We start from the raw sequence: 25,961 nt of genomic DNA, 5'->3' as shown, positions 1-25,961 counted from the left end.
AAGAGATCTCATGGGCCATCCAGTCCAACCTCCTGCCAAGAAGCAGGAATATTGCATTCAAATCACCCCTGACAGATGGCCATCCAGCCTCTGTTTAAAAGCTTCCAATGTAGGAGCCTCCACCACACTCCGGGGCACAGAGTTCCACTGCTGAACGGCTCTCACAGTCAGGAAGTTCTTCCTCATGTTCAGATGGAATCTCCTATCTTGTAGTTTGAAGCCATTGTTCCTTGTCCTAATCTCCATGAAAGCAGAGAACAAGCTTGCTCCCTCCTCCCTGTGGCTTCCTCACACATATTTATACATGGCTATCATATCTCCTCTCATCCTTCTCTTCTTCAGGCTAAACATGCCCAGCTCCTTAAGCCGCTCCTCATAGGGCTTGTTCTCCAGACCCTTGATCATTTTAGTCGCCCTCCTCTGGACACAATCCAGCTTGTCAATATCTCTCTTGAATTGTGGTGCCCAGAATTGGACACAATATTCCAGGTGTGGCCTAACCAAAGCAGAATAGAGGGGTAGCATTACTTCCCTAGATCTAGACACTATGCTCCTATTGATGCAGGCCAAAATCCCATTGGCTTTTTTTTGCCTCCACATCACATTGTTGGCTCATGTTTAACTTGTTGTCCATGAGGACTCTCAAGCTCTTTTTCACACGTACTGCTCTCGAGCCAGGCATTGTCCCCCATTCGCTATGCAGTCATGCCGGCCACATGACCTTGGAGGTGTCTATGGACAACACCGGCTCTTTGGCTTAGAAATAGAGAAAACCCCAGAGTTGGACACAACTGGACTTAATATCAGGGGAAAACCTTTCCCTATATGCAAAAAGTCAGCGGCCCTGTGCATTGGAAGAGAAACAGAAACCCTATATCTGAAGCCAAATAATCACATTTCTTGGACTGCAAGAAACTACTAACATTGGAAATATACTGATGGCATCCAGGTATTTTGGATCCTGTTTCTGACCTCTGCAGTAACACTATGCCCTTTTTTTCCGCTGAGTGGACACAGTCACATCCTTTTTGCCAATCTTAAATGTCCCATCCCTGATTAAGCAAAAGTATTTCCTTATTACTCAGGATTGGCTTGAGATATATGGCTCATGCATACTCAGCAGCACAGTAGTAAAGTGCAAGGGCAGATGTCTTCACTGTGTCTAGTTGTAATCCCCAGGTTGTGCCAGTCAGCTTTTATATGATCTTATTTGTAGCACCCACTTTTTGCTTGATAAAAGCAAAGAGGGAGAAGTGATTGTAATGAATCCCTTACCTTGGCACGATAGCTTAGGCTTAGGAGAGTGGGCCTGGCAAAGCCCCGGCATCCATTTTAGAGAAGGGAGACAGGGATACACCATCTTAGGTTAGGTTTGCCTAAAGGGGGCATGTTCTAGTCTTGGAGGGAAAGTTAGACCACTAGGATTGGTTGTTATTAAGAGCAGTTTGGGATTTTGAAGAAGAACTTTGGGTCAGTCTTTTGTTTAGAATTTAGGATAGCTATAGAGAAATATAGCTGGAATACTGTGGGGAGCAACACCCCATTAGTGGTCTGTTTTTTTCCTTAAGGAAGGCTAGATTCCTAAGGGGGATTTTTGTGGGAGTTACCTTCAGAGATTAATTTCTTGAAGTAATTTTCTGTGTGGAAACTTTAAGACTTGTAACCCAGAAGTTTTTAAGATCTCTTCTCAAACGTAACCACAAGCTTTGTATGCCAGATTTTTACTGAAACCATCAAGCATTTGTACCTGAAATATCCAAGTCTGTTCAATAAAAGTTCTTGTTATTTTTGCCAACTTATACCAGCCTCAGTGTGAATACCTTTGTGGTGAAAGTGTTACTCAAGTCAACTTTTTACCAGCCTCTAAGAAAACTAGAGTAACATAGAGTGTGTTACTGAACAACCTCTCAATAGTACCTCAGCCTGTTCATTAGTAATATGGTGGCAGTGGAAACCTTTTAAAGATTTCTTTTAAGTCTCATAGTTCCAGGGGTTCCCAGTTCCTAGCTTGTAAATATACAGTTGGTTCAACAACTATTATCCCTCTATATTTTTGGTGAGCTAATCTGTAGTGGTGTCATTGTTATAATTTGGTGGAGCAGCAAGTGGTTGGGGATTATTCTATATAGATTTCCCCGTCATAAAGATTTTAATTTAAAAATCTTTCTACTCTTTCTTACATCGTTGTGTGGTCGTTATAATTTTGTGGCAGGGGTGGGATCATTATTTGCAGGTTATGTGAGTTTACATTAATTGAGCTTGTGTGTTAACTTGTATGACTGTGCAATAACAGGATTTATTACCATATGTCCAATTCACAGTTGACTACGATGGAGAACCCCTCGTGCCACTCCACAATCGTTTTCTAATGAAACAACATAATTGGACATCAAAGGGAGTCTTTAACCCATAAGGGAAGAGTATTAAAGGGACGAGGGAAAACTTTTTCTTTTCATCCAGTTTAGCTACTTCAATGTCTCTTCTATAGACCTGCAAGTCAAATTAGCACATCTGCAGCCAGGTTTAATAATAGTAGTAGTAGTAGTAGTAGTAGTAGTAGTAGTAGTAATCATAACAATAATAATAAACAGGTCACCTCCTTCCTTCAAATGAGATTCAGTACGCTTTGGGGAACTGCAAAAGTGGGACATAGATATTGAAAATATCCCCTTTCTCCCCTCTTGGGGTACAACATAGTCATTGTCCATTTTAGGGCTCACAAAGACAGAAAAACTTCCCAAAATTTAAGACATATTTGGACTGAATTCCCCTTCTTCGACAACATTGTATTGAGCAACCCCATAGCTGTACAATTATCTCAAGCAGTGTTTCTCAACCTGAGGATCAGGAACCCTGGGGGGGGGGGTCGTGTGGGGATGTCAAAGGGTCACTAAAGACCATCAGAAAACACAGTATTTTCTGTTGGTCATGGGGGTTCTGTTTGGGAAGTTTGGCCCAATTCTATTGTTGGTGGGGTTCATAATGCTCTTTGATTGTATGTGAACTATAAATCCCAGCAACTACAATTTCCATGACATGGGAGTCGCATGACATGGGAGAGGAGGAAGATCTTATGGCTCCAATGCTGGTTTGTATGTTTTATGAGACAGGGAGACTTAATGGTAAGGCAAAATAGTTTTCTGATCATAATACAAGTCACCCCCTTCCCCATTCCCATGGATTTTTCATCCACAGCTTGAAAATATTCCCCAAAGAAAACCTCTTTAAGGCAATGTTTCTCAACCTCAGGGTCGGGACCCCCAGGGGGGTAGCAGGGGGATGTCAGAGGGGTCACCAAAGACTAACAGAAAACACAGTATTTTCTGTTGCTCATGGGGGCTCTGTGTGGGAAGTTTGGCCCAATTCTATTGTTGGTGGGGTTCATAATGCTCGATTGTAGGTGAACTATAAATCCCAGCAACTACATCCTGCAGGTCATAACAGGAGGTCTATTTTCCCCAAACTTCATCCGTGTTCACCAGTGTTCACATTTGGGAATATTGAGGATTTGTGCCAAGTTTGGTCCAGGTCAATAATTGTTTGAGTCCACAGTGGTCTCTGGATGGAGGTGAACTACAACTCCAAAACTCAAGGTCAATGCCCACCAAACCTTTCCAGTATTTTCTCTTGGTTATGGGAGTTTTGTGTCCCAAGTTTGGTTCAATTCCATCGTTGGTGGAGTTCAGAATGCTCTTTGATTGTAGGTGAACTATAAATCCCAGCAACTACATCCTGCAGGTCATAACAGGAGCAAAATTAAAGTTATGAAGTAGCAACGAAAATAGTGTTATGGTTGGGGGTCAGCACAACATGAGGAACTGTATTAAGGGGTCCTGGCATTAGGAAGGTTGAGAACCACTGATCTAAAGTCTCTACCCGGCTGGAAAAGATTTTAAAAAACGGTTTCATTGCTATTGAATCCCAAGGCAATAAGAATCATATCTTGTGCCCTCTGGTGGCTAGAAAAGATTTATAGTTTACACCTTCCAGGTTCAGCCAGCTGCTAGGACTGCAAACTGAGCATTTAATTTCCCAAGCAGGTCTTCTCCCAGTTAGGAAGAAAATTCAGAGGTGATGCAAACAAGGTTTCTCATTTTTGTAAGTTAAATAAATCCTAGTGATTCAAGAAATCATAGCAAGGTATTGTCGAAGGCTTTCATGGCTGAAATCACTGGGTTGTTGTGAGTTTCCAAGGCTGTATGGCTATGTTCCTGAAGCATTCTCTCCTGACGCTTCGCCTGCATCTATGGCAGGCATCCTCAGAGGTTGTGACGTCAGACCTCACAACCTCTGGGGGTGCCTGCCATAGATGCAGGCAAAACATCAGGAGAGAATGCTGCTGGAACATGGCCACATAGCCTGGAAAACTCACAACTCAATCATCAAAAATTGCATAATATTGAAAGATACATTTCTACAGTGAATACCTTCCTGAACTTATCTTGAAAAATAGCAAATCCTACTAAAATGAACAACTTCTACTGGAAGTTGTCACAGAGTCATCCTGGAGGTGCTAGAAAATTCTTCAAGAGCTATCCTATATATTATTGGACTGTAATTCCCACTAACCCCTAATATATCCAATAATCAGAATGCAAGGCACTACAATCCAAAGACACTGAAGTAAAAACCAGGTTGAGTATTAGTGATATCTGTTATTTTTGCTCACCCTCCAAGTCGTTTCCAACTTATGGTGGCCCTCAGGCACCATATTATTTATTTATTTTATTTACAGTATTTATATTCCGCTCTTCTCACCCTGTAGAGGACTCAGGGTGGATTACAATGTACATATACATAGCAAACATTCAATGCCATAGACACACAACATATATAGACAGACAGACAGAGGCGATTAACATTCCAGCTTTTGATGAGGGTATTCTGGCCACCAGGGGAGCTGTCGCTGCTACGTCCATTTGTGACACTGATGAAGTACTTCCTCATTCTTTGCATGCTTGCTGGAGATTTTTATGGCATCAGAAATTAGTTAAATTAGCCTCCTCGCATACGCGGTACCTAAATTTCCTACTTTACAGATGCAACTGTTTTTCGGGCTGCAAGGTTGACAGCAGGCTACACAAATTGGTCGGAAGCTCACTCCGACCCGAACTCGCTTCGAACTCATGATCCGTAGTGATCTTAATGCAGCCGACTCCCAGCCAGCTGCGCCAGTCCCGGGTTTTCTAGTGATGTTTGCCCAGAGGAGGCTTGCCTTTGATTTCCTTTGAAGCTTAGAGTGTGTGGCTTGTCCTAAGTCACCCAGTGGAGCAGGATTTCACACCCCAAATTTCCAAATCATCCTCCAATGAGGCTGGATGGCCATCTGTCGGGGTTGCTTTGAATGTGATTTTCCTGCTTCTTGGCAAGGGGTTGGACTGGATGGCCCACGAGGTCTCTTCCAACTCTATGATTCTATGATTCCATGTTCACTCCATCATGCTGGCTGTCTATGAGTGATGGGCCCTTCTAATATTCATATCCGAGATACACCTGTAGAGAGGCAACTCTTTACCAAATAAACCTTTCTTTTCGAGCCATTTCTATGCAAATTGTCAAGCTTAAAGGACCAGAACAGATCTGATCTCTGAGCAGCTTTTAGGGCCATTCAAATGCTTCAACTGGCCAGTAAGCACTATTTCCCCCTTTTTCCATTCTTGCGACGGTTCCCTCTGGACTATCCAGATGCCCACGAAGACAATGCCAACACTGGAAGGTCTTCCTGCTTTCTCAGCTTTTCTCTTTGTGCCGTAAAACCAGGACTGTCAGCCATTTCTTAACCAATTAAAGAAGAAGCTTCAAGTTGAAATGTCCATTTTTTAAAAAGGGGATGCTTTTCCATTTCTGTCATGTTAAGAAACAACCCATTTTACAGGTGAAATTATTACCTTTGGGGATCCAGATTCTTGGAAGAAATGTGCCACAATTCAATCAGAAGCATTATGTTTTGGCCCAGAAGTGTCAGCACAGCGTGTAACATGATTCTCAAGTGTATTTACTCAGAGCTGGAGTACCAGACTGAAACGCAATTCAATAAGTCCCTGATCTGAGTCCCATTTGTTAGGAAATCCTTATTGTTACAAGCTTTGCAAGTAGATGGAGAGTTCAGAACATCCAAAAGTTACTTACTTAGGCGATCCCTCGTTGTCCAGGAGTTGCATGTGATGTCTGTAGATTACTTACTTACTTAGGCGATCCCTTGTACTTCGAGGATGATGGTCCTCCAAGGTCGGTGTACTGACAGTGGGTCCGTAGGTGACTGTGGAGCCCAATTCTTGATCTGCATCTTCTCCCGCAGTGAGGGCATTGGTTTCCAGGTGGAAGGCGGTCTCAGTCGGGTTTGGCTTGACATGCCTTCCTCTTGGCATGTTTCTCTCTTTCGACCTCCATTCATGCCTCTTCAAATTCTACAGCACTGCTGGTCACAGCTGACCTCCAGCTGGAGCGCTCAAGGGCCAGGGCTTCCCAGTTCTCAGTGTCTATTCCACAGTTTGGAAGGTTGGATTTGAGCCCATCTTTAAATTTCTTTTCCTGCCCACCAACACTCCATTTTCCATTCTTGAGTTCAGAGTAGAGCAACTGCTTTGGGAGACGGTGGTCGGCCATCTGGACAACATGGCCGGTCCAGCGGGATTGATTGCGGAGGACCATCAGCTTCAATGCTGGTGGTCTTTGCTTCTTCCAGCACACTGACATTTGTCCGCTTGTCTTCCCAAGAGATCTGCAGGATTTTTTGGAGGCAGCGCCGATAGAATTGTTCCAGGAGTTCCATGTGATGTCTGTAGATAGTCCACGTCTCGCAGGTGTATAGCAGGGCTGGGAGAATAATAGTTTTGTAAACAAGCACTTTGGGATCCCTATGGATGTCCCGGTCCTCAAATACTCTGCTTCATTTGGAAAAAAAGCTGCACTTGCAGAGCTCAAGCGGTATCATATTTCAGTGTCAATGTTGACTTTTGTGGAGAGGTGGCTTCAATACTGTAAAAGAATTGGATTCTGTCTAACATTGGAAGCTAAACAGGGTCAGCCCTGGTTAGGATTTGGATAGGAAAATGCCGATGCATCTTAAATGGTGGTGGCTCTATTTCAAAGGAAAGGATTGGAAAAACACCTCTGAGTCTTCCTTGAAATCCATCGGTCAATAAGCTATTTGAAGGTACATCTGCCCACACAAGTTCCAATAAATACAGTGAGCTTACGTCTGTGTAAGCATGCATAGGCTCAGGTAAAAGAACATGAAAAATATTAGAGTTGCATAGCTAGTATGTAGGACAGAGATAGAAAAGCCTATTGTTGGTTCAGTTGACAACACGTTCCCTGTTTCCTCACCCATAATAAGAATTATAGTTGACAGAATGGAGAGACAATGAGTGCGTGGGTTGATCCAAGTCCTTTTAAGAGGTCAGAGCCAAATCTGCCAGGTGTGAACACCCTCAGGCGGTAGATTCTGGGGTTATTAAGTGGAACAAATTGTGGATTTTATCCCCGGAGGGAAATGCCATTTATATCTCTGACTTCGGGGACCCAAATACCTTGGGTCACTTCTAATCAAGCGGAAACTCTTTGGGGCCACGTTCAATTCACTTGACAAGCTGGAAGAGACACGGGGCAAACTATCGTAGGAAAACACAGTTTATTGCATTTCATGCCGTTTTTAAATACATGCATGGACCAAATTTTATACAGGCTTTAACAAAAAAACATTTCGCACCATGAACTAAAAACGTGACATTTGCATGTCTAGAGCTCTTTTAAGTAATTCCAAAATTGATTAAGGCCAAATGTAAGCCTTCGGAAAATAAGTTTAATGCACAAATATCTGGTTGCTCTGTCTTCTGATATTTTCCCTGGATGCTGCAAATAGTAATATTTCAATCTGGGATGTTATTCAGACTCCTCACACATCTCTCTCTCTTTTACACATACATACGAACACACACACAGAGACATTCTCATACACTTTCCGCTTGAATGGAAACAAAGGGACATGTCCACTCCTCACTAAAGCAGGAATGGCACAAAATCCTGGCAGTTGCAGCTTAGTCAACAGGGAAAGTGGACAGAGTGACAGAAAAGATCTTGGACCATTGGAGAAACCATGGCTCAAAAAGAGCCCTACATCCGTTTGTACAAATTGAACAATATAGGATTTACAAGTTCTAAAAAAATCACACATAATAATAATTATAATAAAAAGGATGCGTACTATATTGTCGTCAGTTCATTGGGGATATCTTTTTCACCCAAGAGATTGAAACAGTCCATATAATACAAAGTGGGGTACAGCCCTTGACAGCTGGGTATCAAATGAAGGTGGGGACAATGGAGGAAGCCTTAAAGAAATCCTTCAATGTCTTGAGGGGCATTAATCCATCCGACAACCCACTGGCCGGGTAGGTTCAGTCTCCTGTAACCTGTGGGGACTGCCCGTCTGTTGCCTGAGTGGCCGACTGGATGAACATGGGCTGTGTGATGTCCTGCCCGGCAGGCATGGTCACTTGCTGGATCTGGTACAGTTGCTGCAAAAGGAGGGATAAAGAAACACATTAGTGTGGAATTGAAGTACCGTATATACTTGAGTATAAGCTGAATTTTTCCACCCCTTTTTGAGGCTGAAAAAGGCTCCCTCGGCTTATACTCAAGTCAAGGTTATTTATTATTTTACTCTATTATTATTATTATTATTATTATTATTATTATTATTATTATTATTAGAAACATAACAAGATTAGTACACAGCAAACAAGATCACTCTGCTGGCTGTTGTATTGGATCACACGCCGCACACTACCCAAGTGTCTAGGACTGTGTGATGTATCAGTGAATAATGTGCATAGATCCCAGTAGGGTGGCCTTTTGCAGCTGGCAGATGGTAATCTTGTCAGCGCTAATTGTGTTTAAATGCAGGCCAAGGTCTTTAGGCACTGCACCCAGTATGCCGATCATCACTGGGACCACCTTGACTGGCCTGTGCCAGAGTCTTTGCAGTTCGATCTTTAAATCCTTGTATCATATCAGCTTTTCCGGTTGTTTCTCTTAAATCTTGCTGTCGCCTGGGATCGCAACATTGACGATCCATACTTGATTTTTTAACACGATCATGAGGTCAGGAGTATTATGCTCCAAAACTCTGTATTATTACATTCGACCACTTCTAAAAAAGTGTGCCTTTCCAGAATAAGGAAACTCCTAGCATTATGTCCCAACGCACTTTATCAGAGATTTAGGTTATCTGCAAGCCCACCCTCCTCCAAACACCTGTCATGCCCAGCACTTTTTAATTTTAATTTTAATTATTACATTTGGCCCGGCCATTGTTTTTAACTGCGTCACTGCATGTTGTTAATGTTATCGCTTGTTTTTGTTTTATTTTGCTGTATTATTGTTGTTGTTTACTGTTGTATTTTGGGCTCGGCCTCATGTTAGCCACACCGAGTCCTTCGGGAGATGGTAGCGGGGTACAAATAAAGGTTTATTATTATTATTATTATTATTATTATTATTATTATTACATTTACATTATTTTACTATTATTATTTTTATAACATTTATTATTTTACTTTATTATTACGTTTATTATTTTTCTTTATTTATTATTGTTATTATTACATTTATTATTTTACTCTATTATTTTGATTACATTTATTATTTTACTCTCTTTTTATTATTGGAAGGATAAGTAAGCACATTTACACTGAAGGTTAGAATAATGAGTCTTATCTTAAATTACAGTTTTATGTAAATATTCAAAAACATTTAACCTACTGATGCCTCAATTAATGTAATTTTATTGCTAACAATTTTTACTTTACCAGTAGCCGCTGCATTTCCCACCCTTGGCTTATACTTGAGTCGATATGTTTTCCCAATTTTCTGTGGTAAAATTAGGTGCCTTGACTTATATTCAGGTCAGCTTATACTCAAGTATATACAGTACCTTTTTAAAAAAACATATATAGGCAAAAGCAGGACTCATATAATCAAAACTCTTAAGGCGCTGCTATTACCACATGTATAGCTGTAACGTTTGTTACTCAACTTGGAATCTGTTACGCCTCTTTAGCGAAGGACCCAACTAAAACAGCACTGTTTGCCATTTTGGTTTCAAAGGAGCAGGTGGATCCATAGGAGGAACTTTGTACAAGCTCTTCGTAGACTCAGTGAGAGGCATGGCAGGGCAGTGGGGACCCTCCAGCCCCCTCCCAATTTGGGCACCAACCTTCCAGAAGAGTCTTTAGCCCCATGCATCTCGAATCACTTACCTGCCCGTCTGTAAACTGGCTGAATTGCTGTTGTCCCTGTTGAACCTCTGTCTGTGCAATCTACAAAAGACATGGGGTTATTGACATCTGCAACCCCACCCTTCAAAAAGTGGAAAAGTCAGAACATGCATAGGTTAACTGTACATTAAAAGATACACACACACACACAGAGAGAGAGAGAGAGAGAGGGAGAGAGAGAAGGCCACTTCTGGGGCCTTAAGTCCTGCTTGACACCAATAGCAAGGCTCGGTTCCTGGACTGGTGCCCGAGTTCCTTTCAGGTGTTCACAATACCTTTCCCTCAGCCTGAATGGGAAGCAAGGCATACACAACAAATATTCACCAAAGATCACATGGAACAACACTGCTTATATCTGAAGGTGGAGATATGGCAACAGGACAATGGAGGCATATGAGACTTCCCCTTGCACTTTGTCAGTTTTTTTTTCTGGTTGTGAAAGTATGGCATGGAACCACTATGGAGAAGGAAGTGTTAGAGAGGAAGTTTGGGGCGGGGGGGGGGGGGGGGGGAAGCATAACTGGGTGCAAAAGGGAAGTCTCAAGACAAAACTTCTGAATTTTATAATATGTTTGTGTGTTTTTATGCTTTAATTACTGTGTGATTTAAGTTTGATTTGGTTGTATGTTTATTACACTTTTTTTGTTGTTCTTGTTGTAAGCCATCCTGAGTCCTTTTGGGGAAAGGGGGAGGGATATAAATAAAACAACTTCTTCTTCTTCTTCTTCTTCTTCTTCTTCTTCTTCTTATTATTATTATTATTATTATTATTATTATTAACACAAGATGTCCACAGCAGACAAGGTCACTCTGCTGGCTGTTGTATTGGATCACACGTCGGACACTTCCCAAGTGTCTAGGACTGTGTGATGTATCGGCAAATCATGCGTGGCCTTCTGCAGTAATTTTGTCAGTGCCGACTATGTTTAAGTGCAGGCCAAGGTCTTTAAATTATTATTTAAATTATTATTTTAAATTATTATTATTAAATAAAATAATAATATTTTTATATTATTATTATTATTATTATTAGATACACAACAAGATTAGTACACAGCAAACAAGATCGCTATGCTGGCTTTTGTATTAAATCACACATCGGACACTTCCCAAGTATCGGCGAATAATGGATGCAGATCCAAGTAACTGACAGATGGTAATTTTGTCAGCACCTATTGTGTTTAAGTGCAGGCCAAGGTCTTTAGACACTGCACCCAGTGTGCCGATCACCACTGGGACCCCCTTGACTAGCTTGTGCCAGAGTCTTTGCAGTTCGATCTTTAAAGCATATTATTATTATTATTATTATTATTATTATTATTATTAAAGCTTTTCAAAGGCTTCACGTGTCTACTGAATAACAGGCGGGCTTTCTGAGGCAGTCCGCTCTTAGTTGGAAGGGGACAGAACTGGGATTGCAACTGAAAGTTCAGGGGCTTGCATCTCAATTTAAGAAAGGAAGATGAAGCTGTGTTATGTATGAGCAAAGAAGAAAATAAAAAAACATTTTTTTTATAAAATAAGAAAATGCACCCTCCCCACCAAGTCGTAAATGCACACCTAGTTCAGAAAAAAATTGACAACAACTACTATTCAGGATATAAATGTAAGAGGAAGGATGTTTGTAATGAATGTATGAAGCAGTGACAAAAATAGTCCTTGCAAAGCCCTGGAAATTAGATACAGCACCCGTACACAAAAGGCCGACAATGTAAAGTCTGGCAGGGGGCCAAAACTGAAAAAGCTGACCTATACAAAAGGAAAAAGGGAATGGGGAGGGGGGTCAGGTTTGGCTCCACTGGCAGAATCCTGGGCAAAGTTGGTGGCAAACCAATGGCAAGGTATCATATTCAAGAGTCAAAATGGCAGGCTGTATCTTCTCCCCCCCCCCCCCTTATATATAACAGATACACAACCTGAGAGCAGCTAATTCACTGTAAACACCCACACCCTTTTCAATTATGGGAGTTGCTTTGATACTGGTAACCTGATATGTATGACGGGGTAGGATCAATGAAAATATCCCCTAAATAGACAGAAAAATAATTATCTTAATTTTAAATAGCAAGCACCAAGAATGCCAGCACCAGGGAGGCAACCTTCTTTCCTGCTTTGGAGGCTCCACCTTGGGAAAAACAATGGCCTTCCAATCATTCAGGGCTATTTCAGCACATCTTGAGCTCAGTCCGTACCTGTTGCGTATTGGCGGCAAGTGTCTGGATCTGGCCCTGGACGACCTGGGTGCCGGACACAGGCTGGGCTAGACGGATGTACTGCAGCTGGCCGGCATTGAGCTGGACCTAGAAAGAGAAGGAGGGAGGAAAGGGACAGAGAGTTAGTGGACGGAAGCACCCATTCCTACTCCCTTGTTTCTAAGGAATACAGGAAAGAAAAGTGGCCCATTTCCCAATGACTAGTATTTGGAGCAATAAAACACAGAAGAAAATTCCACTGATGGAAGAATGGCAGTCTTTCTAGACCAGTGTTTCTCAGCCTGGGGGTCGGGACCCCTGGGAGGGTCACAAGAGCGGTGCCAGCGGTGTCGCCAAAGACCATCAGAAAACACAGTATTTTCTGTTGCTCATGGGGGTTCTGTGTGGGAAGTTTGGCCCAATTCTATCGTTGGTGGGGTTCAGAATACTCACTGATTGTAGATGAACTATAAATCCAAGCAACTACAACTCCCAAATGTCAAGTTCTATTTCCCCTAAACTGCACATTTGGGCATATTGAGGATTCATGCCAAGTTTGCTCCAGACCTATCATTGCTTGAGTCCACAGTGCTCTCTGGACGTAGGTGAATTACAACTCCAAAACCCAAGGTCAATACCCACTAAACCCTTCCAGTATTTTCTGTTGGTCATAGGAGTTCTGTGTGCCAAGACCGGGTCAATTCTATCATTGTTGGAGTTCAGAATGCTATTTGATGAACTATAAATCCCAGCAACTACAACTCCCAAGTGACAAAATCAACCGCTCCCCCACAACCCCACCAGTATTCAAATTTGAGCGCATTGGGTATTTGTGCCAAATTTGGTCCAGTGAATGAAAATATATCCTGCGTATCAGATATTTACATTACAATTCATAACAGTAACAAAATTACAGTTGTGAAGTAGCACAACAGGACTGTTGCGAAGTAGCACAACAGGTTGGGGGTCACCACAACATGAGGAACTGTATTAAGAGGTCATGGCATTAGGAAGGTTGAGAAACACTGTTCTGTTGGCAGAGGGGCTCTTAAATGCAACACCAGATTTCTCCCATTACACATCTAGTGTCTAAGTAGCATTTAGCATTTAGCTACTTGTTGTTGTTGTTGTTACTATTATTAATAGTAGTATTTTTATTAGCTTACCTGTTTCCAATGTTTGTCACCCATAGAAAGTTAAGCTTTTCTTCCAAAATCACTATTAGAGACTCAAGTAAAACAATTTTTTCCAAAGGAGCAGAAAACTGTGAGGAGGCAACAATGGATTTATGCATGGAAGATTTAAATTGATGCAGCATGCTAAATTGCTAAGCTGCTGAATTTGCTAACCGAAAGGTTGTTAATCTGAATCCGGGGAGTGGGATGAGCCCCCGTTGTTAGCCCAGCTTCTGCCAACCTAGCAATTCAAAAACACGTAAATATGAGTAGATCAATAGGTACCGCTCCAGCGGGAAGGTAACAACGCTCCATGCAGTCATGCTGGCCATATGACCTAGGAGGCGTCTATGGGTAATGCTGGCTCTTCGGCTTAGAAATGGAGATGAGCACCACACCCCAGAGTCAGACATGATTGGACTTAATGTCAGGGGACAACCTTTGCATTACCTAATTATATCAAATGAACTTGGAAATATGACAACCATTAACTATTTATTTATTTACGACATATATATCCTGCCCTTCTCACCACGAAGAGGACTCAAGAGCAGCTTACAAGTTATATGTAAATACAATATATTATATTATTAGCATAGCATAATATTAGTATTATATATTACTATATTGTACTATACCACTATAATGCAATATTATTAGTAATACTACATTTAATATATAATATATTATTATTATATTATTGCATTATTATTTGTATTATATTGTATTGCAATATTATGATCAATATGATATGAGTTTGCTGACCGAAAGGTCGCAGGTTTGAATCCGGGGAGTGGCGTGAGCTTCCGCTGTCAGCCCCAGCTTCTGCCAACCTAGCAGTTCGAAAACATGTAAATATGAGTAGATCAATAGGTACCGCTCCAGCGGGAAGGTAACGACATTCCATGCAGTCATGCTAGCCGTATGACCTAGGAGGCGTCTACGGATAATGCCAGCTCTTTGGCTTAAAAATGGAGTCGGACACAACTAGACTTAATGTCAAGGGGAAACCTTTACCTTATGGGAAAAAAATGGAAAGAAAACAAAGATGTAATGGGACCTTCAGATGAAGGTGGAAATTTGTGAGGTGGAAATTGACATTTATTTATTAAGGGGAAACACTTGACATCACTTTCTTGACTTTTACAGCTACCTGCAAAATTTAATTTATCCGCTTTCCACAACCACACACAAAAACCCACAGTTTAAACTTCCCACCAGAGCAGTACCTATTGATCTACTCATATTTGCATGTTTTTGAATTACTAGGTTGGCAGAAGCTGGGGCTAACAGCAGGAGCTCACCTCGCTCCCTGGATTCAGACCATGGACATCTTCCATGCACAAATCCATTGTTTCCTCCTCATCGTTTTCTGCTCCTTTGGGCAATTTGTTTTACTTGAGCTTCTAATGATTTTGGAAGAAAAGCTTAACAGTTAGTACATTGGTATCTATTATCTCCATATTTTCCCTATGAAGGAGCAGGTGGGGAAAATATGGAGAGAAAAGTACCTGAACATCTGCTACCAGTGCCTCAAACCTCCTGAAGGAGAAATTATGGGGCTTGGAGTTTTCCCCTCCACTGGCTTCTCCAAAATGCAACATTGGTCACTCACACAGCAACTATACCATGCAAAAAGTCCCTACCCACACGCCATACTGGTAAGCCAGATGCTTAATGCAAGTACAGGCCACTAATGCAGATATCTTTCTGAAATATGCTGTGGGAATAGTTTGTCACAAGAGACGCCTAGTTATGCTTTAACTAGAATGGCTCCTCTAAAAGAACAAGGTTGATTTTCAGAAGTTGTTGCTCTGCTGTGCGTAGCCAATGCATTGCAGTCTCAGAAGCAATAAGTTAAAATTAAATGTGCCCCCACCGTCGCACCCTTCCTTCAAGCGGCAGCTTTAAGGGTTGAGTTTCAAAAACGGTGAGAAAAACCATTTTCCTGAATACAGGAGGGAAACACCTATTCAGACTCAAAGCTGGGTCATTTTTGACATGTTTCTTTCCCAGTAGACTACAAAATACGCTGTTTTTACAAAGGTGGTGGGTAACAAGCTCGAGAGCCAAATGCCAGCTTTGGCAGCCAAAGTTCCAAGTCTGCAGCCAATTCTGATTTGCCTTTTCAGAGCGCACAATGTTGTTCACTGCCAAAATGTTCTGCACAAACAAACCGGCAGCAGTGCTTCCTTTTCAAAGGAACTGCGAAGGTGGATGTGGAGGAGAGGTGTGAAGGCAAGCAGGTGGTGTGATGGAGGGTTGCAGGAAAGCACAGGGCAGGACATATTAAATAATGTTTGAACTCAATTCACTCTCTAACACTTGCTTGTCTGCTGTTCCCCGACTCAAGATCTATGGAAAGTGACTTGAACCCACGACTCACATTCAAGGCACAGAACATCCACTTAGCCAAGAAAGAAGAACCTCCATAGCTGGAAGCTCTATTTCTTTGTGTTCCCTGTCTCTTCACAGTTTTCATAGATAGCTAACAGATTCGGCAAAGGTCACGCTCAGCTGCTGATGTATGGTGCTTTGTGTCTGTGATTAAACCCTCTCTCCCCCAGAACACTAACCCCGCGAAACCCAGAAGTTGTGTATAATCCCCACCACCAGGGAATGCATCCAACTCTGAGAGTCACCAAGTGAGCAATGGCAAAAGAGAAATGGCAGAAGGTCAGTGTGGGAGCAGGAAGTGGAAGAAGGAAGCGCAAGTGGACAGATAGCCCTGGGGCAAAGAAGGCCTTGCAGAGAGGGGTTGAAAATCACTGTGGATTTTAGAGATACGGAGTCGATTCAGGAAGTGAAACCATTTTCACTTTCAAAGGCCCCTGCATGCCAAAAGATGCCTCTCATTGTGAATGCTCCAGAACGTCTGGGGAGGCCCTGCTCTCGATCCCGCCTTCGTCACAAGTACGTCTGGTGGAGACAAGAGACAGGGCCTTCTCAGTGGTGGCCCCTTGGCTATGGAACGCCCTCCCCTAGGGATATTAGATCGGCCCCTTCCCTTTTAACGTTTGCAGACACAATATAACAGACATGGAGAAAAAAACAGAACGACTCGACGACGCTATTGGATAATGCTTTTAACTAGGAGACTCAAATTGATATATATTTTTATTGATATTGATGGAGCCCCCGGTAGCGCAGTGGGTTAAGCCCCTGTGCTGGCAGGACTGAAGACCAACAGGTCACAGGTTCAAATCCAGGGAGAGGCGGATGAGCTCCCTCTATCAGCTCCAGCTCCTCATGCAGGGACATGAGAGAAGCCTCCCACAAAGATGATAAAAACATAAATTCATCCGGGCGTCCCCTGGGCAACGTCCTTGCAGACGGCCAAGTCTCTCACACCAGAAGTGACTTGCAGTTTCTCAAGTCACTCCTGACATGACAAAAAATTGATATTGATTGTTTTACTTGGTTTTATACTTAAATTGACTGTTTTTAATTGTATTTTATGTCTTTGATACTGACTGTAAACTGCCCTGAGTTGCCTGTGGGTGACAAGGACGGTAAATAAATGTAGTAAATAAAGAAATCGTAAATAAATGCTTCTAAGACAAGTGGATGGCTATACCTCAGTGTTTCACAACCTTCCTAATGCCACAACCCCTTAATACAGTTCCTCATGTTGTGGTGACCTCCAAACATAAAATTATTTTTCTTGTTACTTCATATCTGTAATTTTGCTACTGTTATGAATCATAAAGTAAATATCTGATACACAAGATGTATTTTCATTCACTGGATCAAATTTGGCACAAACACCCAATACGCTCAAATTTGAATACTGCTGGGGTTAGGGGAGGATTGAGTTTGTTATTTGGAAGTTGTAGTTGCTGGGATTTATAATTAGCCTACAATCAAAGAGCATTCTGAACTCCACCAACGATGGAATTGACCCAATTTGGCACACAGAACCCCATGACCAATAGAAAATACTGGGTTTGGTGGGCATTGACCTTGAGTTTTGGAGTGGTAGTTCACCTACATCCAGAGAGCACTGTGGACTGAAACAATGATGGATCTGGACCAAACTTGGAATGAATACTCAATATGCCCAAATGTGAATACTGATGGAGTTTGGGGGGGGGGGGGGGGGAGACCTTGACATTTGAGAGTTGTAATTGCTCTGATTTATAGTTTACCTATAACCAAAGAGCATTCTGAACCCCACCAATGATAAGAATTAGGCCAAACTTCCCACACAGAACCCCCATGCCTTGAAGGGAGTCGCTGGTGTGAGCCTCCCTCCAGCCTCAAACGCTCTCCCTCACTTGCACATGCATACCACGCCACCATTCGCCGAACATGTCTGCTCTCCCTCCCCACTTGGAGTCTCAGAAACAGAGACTCCATGCAGGGCAGGACTCCAAGAGAGACAGGACAATCAAAGCAGAGGAGAGCCTTTGGTGAGAGGATTCGCCGTCTGTTTCAAAAAAGGAAGACAAGGACAACCAGAGAGATCTTCAGCCTTCTCTGCCAAGGAGTTCCAAAGACAATAAGAAATATCTGTTCTCGAATGGTCTTTGACAACCCCTCTGAAACCCTCTCATGACCCCCCCAAGGAGTCCCAACCCCCAGGTTGAGAAATGCTGCTCTACCCTAACCATATACACAACAACACATATGAAGCAGACAGCAAAGATCATATATTATTTCAGGGCAACTGTGTGTGGTAGGAGCACTGCAGCATCCAACCTTTGTTTATGGTACCTAAGGAGTCCTGGGCACATCATGACTGCTTTTTCTGAACTTTTGAATCCAAGCAAAAGAGCAAAGAAATAGTAGAACTGACGATAGTATGTGAGTGTGATGCTGGCTTCTCACCGGTATTTGCTGAATTTCGCCTGTGTTGGTGATGATCTGCTGCATGACCTGCATGGTCTGCCCGCTCCCGCTCTGTGCTGGCTGAGCCTGCCCTTGTGGCTGGGCCTGGACAATCTGGACCTGCTGCCCTTCACTCACCTGCATGGTCACAGGAGTGGTCTGAGGAAAGCAAGGAGAAAAGAAGATCATCTAGATTTATAAAAGTACATCTGAACTTTCCTAAACACCTGCCGTGTGGTGACACAGGTGAGAACCCCAGGGGCTGCATTCTGTTAGGTTTAGTGCCACAGGTTATTCAAACAGTGGAATTGTTAGAATTCAGCAGGAGGTCGGGGGAGGGAGGCTGGGTACAGTTGGGGAAAGTAGTGTAAATAAGACATCTGTTTTGTGATGGAAATTGGAACTGCAGTTAACAGACTGTGGACACAGTGTTTGGCTACTAAGGGGCGTATGGGAGTTGGGGCTGATATATACAAGAAGTTTGAGCGGGAAAACTTTAGAACTGTCTTTTTAGGATTGTAGAAAGAAAAAATAAATCATCTGTTTCCAGCGTTTTATTGTTGTGAGCTGGATTTTAACTCCAAGATCTTCCAGAGTCTGACAGGAATGAAGTAACTCCCCATGTGACCTTTGTTTCAATTTTAGGACGATGGTCAGAGCCATCCCCTCTCCTCACTCACTCTCCCCCCTTTCCCTTTATAAGCCAAATGAGCTGATGAAGAGCTGAAGGCCTGCTGCTTTCACTTCAAGAACTGGGCACGTCCAGTCCTCAAAGACCTGCAAGGCAAAGCCAAAACAGACCTTGGCATCAGAAAACACAATTATCTCTGTACTTTAGCCCCCCTGAGTCCCACCACCTACCTGCCCTTGCTGAGGCTGGGCTATGATTATCTGCCCCGGCTGGATGGTCGCCGTGGAGGTGGTCGTCTGCTGCCCGGTCTGCTGCCCCTGGACCTGGACGGCTGCTGGCTGCTGCGCCAAAGTGAAGTAATACTGGACAGGCTCTGCCGGGGTCACCGCCTGGCGCACCTCCTCCTGAGGAAGCAAAGAAAAAGTAGTGGTGGCAGAGATAGAATAAGCAAAAACGTTAAATGTTAAGGGTTGCTAAAATTAAAGTTAGCCCAAATAGCCAAATGAAAATGGGTTCTAGAGAATAAACCAACTGAACATTTTTCAGACTAGAAATCGTTTATGGCTTATAATTTTTTTAACAATAAGAAGTCCTAATATGTGAGTTTGGTTGCTAACAACTTTAGTTGGATCTAAAATTGTATTTTTTTCTTTTCATTACATTCAAAATGGGAAAGGGAGTTCAGAGCCTACTGTGTGTTTGTTGTAAGCCTTGTTCTTGTTTTATTTGTATTGTATAATGTTTTGATGCCAAATAGAGCTTCTGTCCCCTGTGAGGACAAGAACTGGGTAAGGAATAGCCCTATGTTTGAGCAGGGAAGTTCTAGGTCCCTACCCCAGAAAAATTGTTTCTTATTCAGGACTATAAAAGTGACAAGTCAAAGAAACCATTCTTTAACAAAACCTGATCCTTTTCTCAAAGCACTTTTTCAAAACTCTCCATTGCATCAGAGATGTAAGGAAGACCATACAAGCAATACAGACCTTGTCTCCAGCTTCACAAGATAGAAGAGTTAGCAGTTTGTTGTTGTTTTTGGGTGATAGTCCATGGCAGAAGGTGTAAACAACCTTCTCCCAGCCACCAAAAATTCACAGCTGAGAGTGTAGGATGTTTACATGCGCTGCTACATGGGAACTGATGAATCGGTGGAGCACAGGAAGTGAGGGCTAACTGGCTGCTGTTGCTTCCCCATTTATCCAATAAGTAAGAGGTAAAATCTTTCACAGGAGCCAGAGGCTAAAATGAACTGGTAAGTAAGTAGAGAAACTCATTACCCCCAGGCAGCTCACTAAACCAACATCCATTTCCCAATGGGCACACAGATATCAAAGCAATACACATATCAACAGTTAAAAGTTAAATCCCTTTTGAGACTCTCCATTACATCCAACTAAAGTCTACTACAAGTGTGGGCAATATGCAGACCTCAAAGACTATTTTCGGAGCCTCAGTCTCTCCAGGAGACTTTTATGGCCCTCCAAAAGAGTGAACTGTTGATGTTTGCATGTGTGTGGATTCATCATTCAAACAGTCCCTAAAAGGTAAAGGTTTTGCTTGACATTAAGTCTAGTCGTGTCCGACTCTGGGGGTGGTGCTCATCTCCATTTCTAAGCCGAAGAGCATTGACGCCTCCAAGGTCATGTGGCCGGCATGACTGCACGGAGCACCGTTACCTTCCCACCACAGTGGCACCTATTGATCTATTCACATTTGCATGTTTTTGAACTGCTAGGTTGGCAGAAGCTGGGGCTAATAGTGGGAACTCACCCCACTCCCCAGATTCGAACCACCAACTTTTTGGTCAGCTACTTCAGCAGCTCAGCAGTTTAACCCGCTGCACCACCGGGGGCTCCCAAACAGTCCCTACTCTTCATATATTTAACATCAAAAATACCTGCTTTTCAAAACCAAAACCAGATCTCTGACCATTTCTGTTTCTGATTTTTTTTTCCCCTTCAGGAGGCATTTCTGGCAGTTCATGCAGCCCTGAAAGGGTTTCAGATACAGAAAACTGGCCCCTGACCCACCATGGTTTCCCATGCCAGTCTACTTCCATGTCCCCCTCCATCAAATAAATGACCAAGTTGCTTCCCTATCACATGCTAACACATAACCAAGAACAACTCTTTAATTACTTCTAGGGGGCTTTGCGGATGAATGGCCTCCAGATCTGAATGAATTGCTGCTTCGGAATAGCTATCAAGCGGTCACTCAGCGCATTTGCCGGCAGCCCTGCAGGTCAGCAGAGGCCAAGAGGCAACACTGCCAAGAATCAGCGGAATGGGTTCCATCAGCGTCACAGAAGGATTGCTTGTGCAAAGTCAGTGGTGTGTGTCATGGCAGCTGACCTTGGATTTACAGGGTGAGATTGGAATCTTTATGGGAGGGGGAAAAAAGTCCCTTTTATGACTATGAGAGAGCTGCTCCCCGAGCTTTTCAACCCAATGCCTGAGTGTTATCATCGCACTGTGATAAAGATGAGTTCCTGGGCACTCAAGTAAGCCAGGAAAGAGAGAAAAAGGTGCAAGTTAACGCTGCCATAACATTTCCCAAAGCACCTCTCTCCCTAAAGATGGGCAGGAAAAGAATGGCCCAGCAGCACTACCAAACATAGCCACTTCTGAGGGATAACAGAAGTTGTGGCCCATTGTTATCTGAAAATGCACATGTGGCTCATGCCAGCCTTGAGAGGGCCGCTGCTATTGGGGTGCCAGCCAACTTGGAAAAGGGGTTTTGTAGTTCTGGTAGGCTGAGAGGAAGAGGGTTATGGGAGAGACAAACTCTTTCTGCTGGTGTTCAACAGTGTTAAGATCGAGGTTGGTAAATATCTTCCATGCTGAGGCTGAATTTAATTTCAGAGAAGGAGAGGCAAAGATAAGAAACAGAGAAAAAAAGAGGAAGGGAGGGAGGGAGAAGGAAAAATGAGAGGATGGATGATGAGCTGCAAACAAGCAAAGGGGAAAAGGGGGCACTCTAAAGCCTAAAACAAAACAAAAAAAATTATTGGGAACTAAAATACATCTGTTTTTTTTAACACCTGGAGCCCCCCACGTTTTTACTCCAAAGCTATTCTAGTTTTGGGTCTGAAAATAAAGAGCAGCAGCTAGTGGCAGGATATGACCCAGCTCCAACTGGTTGAAGCCTTTTTTGTTGAGAGTGCTGCAAAACATTAACCAGCAATGTGAGCTATTCAGGAGTCCAAGAGCAATTTCATTCTGGTCCAGAGCTTTCGCATGTTGCAACCCTTGGAACCGTTGTAGAGATGAGGAATTGGGATCCCTCAGACATGGCCCCCTTGGAGTAGGGAGAGAACAGGTCTAAAAAGGCACCAAAGTTGCTTGGAGTGAAAGGCCCTGCTGAAACCAGCTTGTTTCAGAATTCAGTCATAGAAGAGGGACGGTTGAGCTGGCTTTCAAAGGGTGGCTGCTAGTAATGCAGCTCTGCTTTTTTGAACTTCCCTGGGATGAAGCAAGACTGTTCTCATGCCGCACCCACATTCTTTAGGGACGGGGCGCCAGGGGCACTCCTGCAACTTGTTAGTCTGAACATAGAGAAGGCCTCTGATTCGAGCCGCCTGCTTTGCTTTTGAGGCTGTTATCTCCCTTTGCAGACTGAGATAGCGGAGAAGAATTTGGCAGGCAGGCCCAGGCTCATTCCCGCCATTCCTGAAGTCCAGGAGTGAATGCTGGTTCTTCTGCAGGCAAAAAAGCACTGACCATCCAGTCACACGGGGACGCTTGCTTACAAGTGTTGGGGGAAGCAGCAAGGCATGACAATACTGTGTGTTGCTGCCTGCCAAAATGGGGTTGGACTGGATGGCCTTGGGGTCTCTTCCAACTCTAGGATCTGTTGGAAACCGCCTTGAGTCGCCAATTGGCTGAGAAAGGCAGTATACAAATATAGTAAATAAATAAAATAATAATAATAAAATAATGGAAGCAGAGGGGCAAGGGGGATGGTGCCAAAATGATACAATGAAGATTGGAGGTGCTCAGCTGCCACAGCTTGAAGTGGAAAAAACACAACACAGGAAAATGGGAAGAAGGAAGAATAGAACAAGCAGAAACAAGGAATGGTGTCAGCCCATACTGCAATGATTTCTGCCCTGTCAAACTTGCAGGCCACCAAGTTTTAGCTGTACCCCTAAATGCCTTTTAAGCAAGAAAGGATGCAAAATCCATTGCAGAGTCTTGCTTCCAACAAGGTCTGCAATTTGCGAGCGTGTTCAGTTGTTCCTGCCAAGATGCAAACAGTGTATTCAGAGAGAATACTTGAGTCTGCAAAGGCAAAAAGAGCAGGCGCTTGCTCCAGCATCACTGTGCACTGCTTTTATGAAAGCTGCTTTCAAACACCCTAGACTTGCATATGTTGCCCTGGCTGGAATGGAATTTGGAAAAGGCCCTTCTCTGGTGGCCACCAGAGGATAGAAGGAGAGGTCTCTGCATTGATGTGGTGTTGAATTTCAAAAGCAAGAGACTGCCTCTGAAGCAATCCTGGTAGCCGTCAGCTACTTCAGAGCGGAGGAATCAGGACTCTCATTTGAGACAAACCCACTCTAGCAGAAGACCTGACCCAATGAGAAGTACCAGTAACTGCTCCCAGAATCACCTATACTTCCCAATTCTAGAGGATTCAGTAAGACATTTCAATCTCAAAGAGCCTCCGGAGAAATTCAAACCACAGTTCAATAATATTATTGCAGGAAGCTGTTTACTACCACTATCTAACCATCTACTCATTTCTCCTGGATTGGTTGAAATTATCTTCCCGTGCTAGCGGAGAGCTTACAGAAGGTCACAAGAGGTGCTTACCATGTTACTATAAACAAACATCAAGTTACATGCAAATAATTTTTAAAAGAACAGTTGGGGATTTCATAGAACAAAACCTAATTGCAGGGAACTGCATTTGCTCATGTGCATCCCTCATTACTTCCTCATCTGTTGCCTCCCACATGGTCAAAGCTTAGAGCGCAAACTCTTCGAGGGCAGGTTCTGCTTTGAAATGCTGTAAAGTGAAGGTGGGGAGCAACCTGCAGAAAGGCACTGTTTTGATCACAAGGCAGAAACATCACAGGTAGGTGAAAGGTGTGTCTATATGTGGAAAGATACTATCTTGACCTTCCCTGAAGCAAACAGTAAGATGTGGCAACATCTAAGATGTGTCTCCCCTTGTAACATTTTTGTAAGCTGACTTTTTTTTTGTAAAGCTGATTTAATCAAAAGCCATAGCCCTGGGAGTGGTGGAACTCTAGAGCTGTCTCTGTCCCAGACTGATTCTTCAATACAAACCACACGTGGTTTCAGGAGGAACGCAGCAGCCTGCCGCTGTAAACATCCGACTGAAAGCCCCTTTGAGCCTCACACAGCTTCCAGTCAAGGATGTTTACAGCAGCAATAACTGCCTACACAGATCCAGGACGTGACGTTCTCAAGATGTTTCGTTCCTTTCTGGATGGACAACGAACACAAGGCTTCCGTGTAATACAAGATGGTCGATTGGAAGATCTGGACTCTTCAACAGCTGATGGCAGCATTTTCAATTATCACAATTCTCTGTTTGTTGTTGTCATTCCAATAAGCTAGTGTTATCCATACTGGTCCTGCTAAAATTTGCTGATCACACAAACACCAGGGCACCCAACAAAGTTCCAGAAAGCTTTGAGAACAGTGTTATAAGTCTTCCTATGGCCCAAATCTAATCACCTGGCATAAACCTATGGCATTGTGTGCAGGTAGGTTACTGCTTATGTAAAGGGAACCTGCTGTGCAGGAAATCAAGGGCACCATTGTGCCCCTGGGAAAAGGAGGCAGAGCACACTTCCAATCAATACTCATGCTGCTTTTCACAATTTCTAAATCATTCAATTACCCATCTCAAAGAAACCAGCAACACAAGTTGTCACTCTGGCCTGATAGAAAACCTGAATGATTTCAGAGAATAAGCTGCGTCGGGTGCAGCTGGTGGTGTATCCAGGTAATTTTTCCTGCTGCTGATGGGATAACAGTCGAGGATTGTTGATGGTTGGTGAATAGCAAGCTCACAACAGCAGAGAACACAAACTATGGCATATATTGAGGTCATTCACACTTCCATCTGCATCCCAACAATATAAGGTCCAGATCTTGTCCTTATCTGGGACTTGTAACAACTGGGTCATGGGTCTTCTCCTGCAGCAGATTCATACTGCTATTCCTATTTTCCTTCAGACTCCCCTGCATCTCCCTCATAAATCCCAACCTGCTCTAGCGAGGGGCAGAATGCATTATGAATTGTCCTGACTATTCTATGCAGCATAGGCCTTTGGAAATGCAGGACAAGGTAGAAGCTTCTCTATTGACCATCAATGATTCTATCTCAAGATTCCAACAGAACTTGGCTTACTTGTCTGAGTCCACAAGGCCATTTGAACAGGGAAAGGAAGCAGAGTGCCAGTTGGTGGAAGTTGCCCAACCGTCCTAGCAACAATAAAGTGAGAAGGGAATCCTGGGGGAGTACTTTGAGGGTGTAAATGCATGTGGCCAGGGGCACATGGAATGCCACATACATGGGACGTCAGAAAAATGTATACATTTACAATCCCCTGTTCTAAGAGTGTGCTTAGCTTGCACTATCATTTAACCTTAAAACCATCTATTATTTACAGAGGCAGCAAAGTTATCCTACGTGGTGTACAATAAGATGGAACAGGACTATTGTGTGGCAGCATTTTAGCTATTGCTATTTTGAACACTGAGGGATGCGACAGAGAGGAAGATGCTTTGCAGCTCAAGCAAAACATTCCAAAATCCTTTCCTGCTGGTACTGCTTCAGTCTTTCTTGGAAAATTGGTTTTTGATCACTTTTATAAACT

The 25,961-nt window shown here is 43.1% G+C and overlaps 1 protein-coding gene across 1 annotated transcript in view; it reads right to left on the bottom strand.

The window, feature by feature from the left end:
* Positions 1 to 7,616: 7,616 nt before the first annotated feature.
* The window catches only part of NFYC (nuclear transcription factor Y subunit gamma), a 58,785-nt gene continuing 40,440 nt past the window's right edge, over positions 7,617 to 25,961 (bottom strand). The window contains exons 6-10 of the mRNA XM_060784170.2: positions 19,339 to 19,512; positions 18,478 to 18,636; positions 12,473 to 12,580; positions 10,263 to 10,322; positions 7,617 to 8,519 (exon numbers count right to left, since the gene is read on the bottom strand). Coding sequence (XP_060640153.1) covers positions 8,400 to 8,519; positions 10,263 to 10,322; positions 12,473 to 12,580; positions 18,478 to 18,636; positions 19,339 to 19,512 — 621 coding nt within the window. The 3' untranslated portion in view covers positions 7,617 to 8,399. The remainder of the gene's footprint in view (positions 8,520 to 10,262; positions 10,323 to 12,472; positions 12,581 to 18,477; positions 18,637 to 19,338; positions 19,513 to 25,961) is intronic.

The sequence above is a fragment of the Anolis sagrei genome, chromosome X (assembly GCF_037176765.1).
Source record: "Anolis sagrei isolate rAnoSag1 chromosome X, rAnoSag1.mat, whole genome shotgun sequence".
In the NCBI taxonomy this organism is placed as follows: domain Eukaryota; kingdom Metazoa; phylum Chordata; class Lepidosauria; order Squamata; family Dactyloidae; genus Anolis; species Anolis sagrei.
The sequence above is the reverse complement of the archived record's forward strand: the minus strand, read 5'-3'. Positions and strand labels throughout refer to the sequence as shown.